This window comes from Hyla sarda, chromosome 2 (assembly GCF_029499605.1).
Source record: "Hyla sarda isolate aHylSar1 chromosome 2, aHylSar1.hap1, whole genome shotgun sequence".
Lineage (NCBI taxonomy): Eukaryota > Metazoa > Chordata > Amphibia > Anura > Hylidae > Hyla > Hyla sarda.
The window spans coordinates 511,364,060-511,369,079 of NC_079190.1; the positions used below are offsets into that span (position 1 = coordinate 511,364,060).

General features: G+C 47.1%; 1 protein-coding gene across 1 annotated transcript; it reads right to left on the reverse strand.

Moving 5' to 3' along the window:
- Nucleotides 1-1,960: 1,960 nt before the first annotated feature.
- On the reverse strand, nt 1,961-2,308 carry LOC130357533 (sericin-1-like). Its single transcript, XM_056560227.1, has one exon. It carries the CDS (start codon nt 2,306-2,308, stop codon nt 1,961-1,963), a length of 348 nt encoding a protein of 115 aa, XP_056416202.1.
- Between the last annotated feature and the right edge of the window lie 2,712 nt (nt 2,309-5,020).

Consider the following 5,020-nt stretch of genomic DNA (forward strand, 5'->3'; position numbering starts at 1 on the left):
AGTACAGGAAAGACTAATTGTACTAATTATACCACAGAGAAGAAAACGTTTCATGGTTCCTGTGGTTCCTATGGTTCCTGTGGTTCCTGTGGTTCCTATGGTTCCTGTGGTTCCTATGTTTCCTATGGTTCCTGTGGTTCCTGTGGTTCCTATGGTTCCTGTGGTTCCTATGGTTCCTATGGTTCCTGTGGTTCCTATGGTTCCTGTGGTTCCTATGGTTCCCATGGTTCCTGTGGTTCCTGTGCTTCCTATGGTTCTTATGGTTCCTGTGGTTCCCATGGTTCTTGTGGTTCCTATGGTTCCTGTAGTTCCTTTGGTTCCTGTGGTTCCTATGGTTCCTATCGTTCCTGTTGTTCCTATGGTTCCTGTGGTTACTATCGTTCCTATGGTTATTATGGTTCCTGTGGTTCCTATGGTTCCTGCGGTTCCTATGGTTTCTGTGGTCCTGTGGTTCCTATGGTTCCTGTGGTTCCTATGGTTCCTGTGGCCCCTGTGGTTCTTATGGTTCCTGTTGTTCCTATGGATCCTGTGGTTACTATCGTTCCTGTGGTTCCTATGGTTCCTATGGTTATTATGGTTCCTGTGGTTCCTATGGTTATTATGGTTCCTGTGGTTCCTATGATTCCTGTGGTTCCTATAGTTCTTATGGTTCCTATGGTTCCTGTGGTTCCTATGGTTCCTGTGGTTCCTGTGGTTCCTATGGTTCCTATGGTTCCTGTGGTTACTATCGTTCCTGTGGTTACTATGGTTCCTATGGTTATTATGGTTCCTGTGATTCCTATGGTTCCTGTGGTTCCTATGGTTTCTGTGGTCCTGTGGTTCCTATGGTTCTTGTGGTTTCTGTGATTCCTGTGGTTCCTGTGGTTCCTGTGGCTCCCGTGGTTCCTGTGCTTCCTATGGTTCTTGTGGTTCCTATGGTTCTTGTGGTTCCTATGGTTCTTGTGGTTCCTGTGGTTCCTATGGTTCCTGTGGTTCCTATGGTTCCTGTGGTTCCTACGGTTTCTGTGGTCCTGTGGTTCCTATGGTTCCTGTGGCTCCCGTGGTTCCTATGGTTCCTGTGCTTCCTGTGGTTCCTATGGTTCCTGCGGTTCCTATGGTTTCTGTGATCCTGTGGTTCCTATGGTTCCTGTGGTTCCTGTGGTTCCTATGCTTCCTATGGTTCCTGTGGTTCCTATGGTTCCTGTGGTTCCTGTGGTTCCTATGGTTCCTGTGGTCCCTGTGCTTCCTATGGTTCTTATGGTTCCTGTTGTTCCTATGGTTCCTGTGGTTACTAACGTTCCTGTGGTTCCTATGGTTCCTGTGGTTCCTATGGTTATTATGGTTCCTGTGGTTCCTGTGGTTCCTATGATTCCTGTGGTTCCTATGGTTCATATGGTTCCTGTGCTTCCTATAGTTCTTATGGTTCCTATGGTTCCTGTGGTTCCTATGGTTCCTGTGATTCCTATGGTTCCTGTGGTTCCTGTGGTTCCTGTGGTTCCTATGGTTCCTATGGTTCCTGTGGTTCCTATGGTTCCTGTGGTTCCTATGGTTCCCATGGTTCCTGTGCTTCCTATGGTTCTTATGGTTCCTGTGGTTCCTATGGTTCTTGTGGTTCCTATGGTTCCTGTAGTTCCTTTGGTTCCTGTGGTTCCTATGGTTCCTATCGTTCCTGTTGTTCCTATGGTTCCTGTGGTTACTATCGTTCCTATGGTTATTATGGTTCCTGTGGTTCCTTTGGTTCCTGCGGTTCCTATGGTTTCTGTGGTCCTGTGGTTCCTATGGTTCCTGTGGTTCCTATGGTTCCTGTGGTCCCTGTGGTTCTTATGGTTCCTGTTGTTCCTATGGTTCCTGTGGTTACTATCGTTCCTGTGGTTCCTATGGTTCCTATGGTTATTATGGTTCCTGTGGTTCCTATGGTTATTATGGTTCCTGTGGTTCCTATGATTCCTGTGGTTCCTATAGTTCTTATGGTTCCTATGGTTCATGTGGTTCCTGTGGTTCCTATGGTTCCTATGGTTCCTATGGTTCCTGTGGTTCCTATGGTTCCTATGGTTATTATGGTTCCTGTGGTTCCTATGGTTCCTATGGTTCCTATGGTTCCTGTGGTTCCTATCGTTCCTGTGGTTACTATGGTTCCTATGGTTATTATGGTTCCTGTGGTTCCTATGGTTCCTGTGGTTCCTATGGTTCCTGTGGTTCCTATGGTTCCTGTGGTTCCTATGGTTCCTATGGTTCCTGTGGTTCCTATGGTTCCTGTGGTTCCTATGGTTCCCATGGTTCCTGTGGTTCCTGTGCTTCCTATGGTTCTTATGGTTCCTGTGGTTCCCATGGTTCTTGTGGTTCCTATGGTTCCTGTAGTTCCTTTGGTTCCTGTGGTTCCTATGGTTCCTATCGTTCCTGTTGTTCCTATGGTTCCTGTGGTTACTATCGTTCCTATGGTTATTATGGTTCCTGTGGTTCCTATGGTTCCTGCGGTTCCTATGGTTTCTGTGGTCCTGTGGTTCCTATGGTTCCTGTGGTTCCTATGGTTCCTGTGGCCCCTGTGGTTCTTATGGTTCCTGTTGTTCCTATGGTTCCTGTGGTTACTATCGTTCCTGTGGTTCCTATGGTTCCTATGGTTATTATGGTTCCTGTGGTTCCTATGGTTATTATGGTTCCTGTGGTTCCTATGATTCCTGTGGTTCCTATAGTTCTTATGGTTCCTATGGTTCCTGTGGTTCCTATGGTTCCTGTGGTTCCTGTGGTTCCTATGGTTCCTATGGTTCCTGTGGTTACTATCGTTCCTGTGGTTACTATGGTTCCTATGGTTATTATGGTTCCTGTGGTTCCTATGGTTCCTGTGGTTCCTATGGTTTCTGTGGTCCTGTGGTTCCTATGGTTCTTGTGGTTTCTGTGATTCCTGTGGTTCCTGTGGCTCCCATGGTTCCTGTGCTTCCTATGGTTCTTGTGGTTCCTATGGTTCTTGTGGTTCCTATGGTTCTTGTGGTTCCTGTGGTTCCTATGGTTCCTGTGGTTCCTATGGTTCCTGTGGTTCCTACGGTTTCTGTGGTCCTGTGGTTCCTATGGTTCCTGTGGCTCCCGTGGTTCCTATGGTTCCTGTGCTTCCTGTGGTTCCTATGGTTCCTGCGGTTCCTATGGTTTCTGTGATCCTGTGGTTCCTATGGTTCCTGTGGTTCCTGTGGTTCCTATGCTTCCTATGGTTCCTGTGGTTCCTATGGTTCCTGTGGTTCCTGTGGTTCCTATGGTTCCTGTGGTCCCTGTGCTTCCTATGGTTCTTATGGTTCCTGTTGTTCCTATGGTTCCTGTGGTTACTAACGTTCCTGTGGTTCCTATGGTTCCTGTGGTTCCTATGGTTATTATGGTTCCTGTGGTTCCTGTGGTTCCTATGATTCCTGTGGTTCCTATGGTTCATATGGTTCCTGTGCTTCCTATAGTTCTTATGGTTCCTATGGTTCCTGTGGTTCCTATGGTTCCTGTGCTTCCTATGGTTCTTATGGTTCCTGTGGTTCCTGTGGTTCCTATGGTTCCTGCGGTTCCTATGGTTTCTGTGATCTTGTGGTTCCTATGGTTCCTGTGGTTCCTATGGTTCCTGTGGTTCCTATGCTTCCTATGGTTCCTGTGGTTCCTATGGTTCCTGTGGTTCCTGTGGTTCCTATGGTTCCTGTGGTCCCTGTGCTTCCTATGGTTCTTATGGTTCCTGTTGTTCCTATGGTTCCTGTGGTTACTAACTTTCCTGTGGTTCCTATGATTCCTGTGGTTCCTATGGTTATTATGGTTCCTTTGGTTCCTATGATTCCTGTGGTTCCTATGGTTCATATGGTTCCTGTGCTTCCTATAGTTCTTGTGGTTCCTGTGGTTCCTATGGTTCCTATGGTTCCTATCGTTCCTGTTGTTCCTATGGTTCCTGTGGTTACTATTGTTCCTGTGGTTCCTATGGTTATTATGGTTCCTGTGGTCCCTATGGTTCCTGTGGTTCCTATGGTTCCTGTGGTTCCTATGGTTTCTGTGGTCCTGTGGTTCCTATGGTTCCTGTGGTTCCTATGGTTCCTGTGGTTCCTGTGGCTCCTGTGGTTCCTATGGTTTCTGTGGTCCTGTGGTTCCTATGGTTCCTGTGGTTGCTATGGTTCCTGTGGTTCCTATGGTTCCTATGGTTCCTGTGCTTCCTATGGTTCTTATGTTTCCTGTGGTTCCTATGGTTCTTGTGGTTCCTGTGGTTCCTATGGTTCCTATGGTTCCTTTGATTCCTGTGGTTCCTGTTGTTCCTATGGTTCCTGTGGTTACTATCGTTCCTGTGGTTCCTATGGTTATTATGGTTCCTGTGGTTCCTGTGGTTCCTATGGTTTCTGTGGTCCTGTGGTTCCTATGGTTCCTGTGGTTGCTATGGTTCCTGTGGTTCCTGTGGCTCCCGTGGTTCCTATGGTTCCTGTGCTTCCTATGGTTCTTATGGTTCCTGTGGTTCCTATGGTTCTTGTGGTTCCTGTGGTTCCTATGGTTCCTTTGATTCCTGTGGTTCCTATGGTTCCTATGGTTCCTGTTGTTCCTATGGTTCCTGTGGTTACTATCGTTCCTGTGGTTCCTATGGTTCCTGCGGTTCCTATGGTTTCTGTGGTCCTGTGGTTCCTATGGTTCCTGTGGTTCCTATGGTTCCTTTGCTTCCTGTGGTTCCTGTGGTTCCTATGATTCCTGTGGTTCCTATGGTTCATGTGGTTACTATCGTTCCTGTGGTTCCTATGGTTATTATGGTTCCTATGGTTATTATGGTTCCTGTGGTTCCTATGGTTCCTGTGGTTCCTATGGTTCCTGTGGTCCCTGTGCTTTCTATGTTTCTTATGGTTCCTGTTGTTCCTATGATTCCTGTGGTTCCTATGGTTCATGTGGTTACTATCGTTCCTGTGGTTCCTATGGTTATTATGGTTCCTATGGTTATTATGGTTCCTGTGGTTCCTATGTTTCCTGTGGTTCCTATGGTTCCTGTGGTCCCTGTGCTTTCTATGTTTCCTATGGTTCCTGTGGTTCCTATGGTTCCTGTGGTTCCTATGGT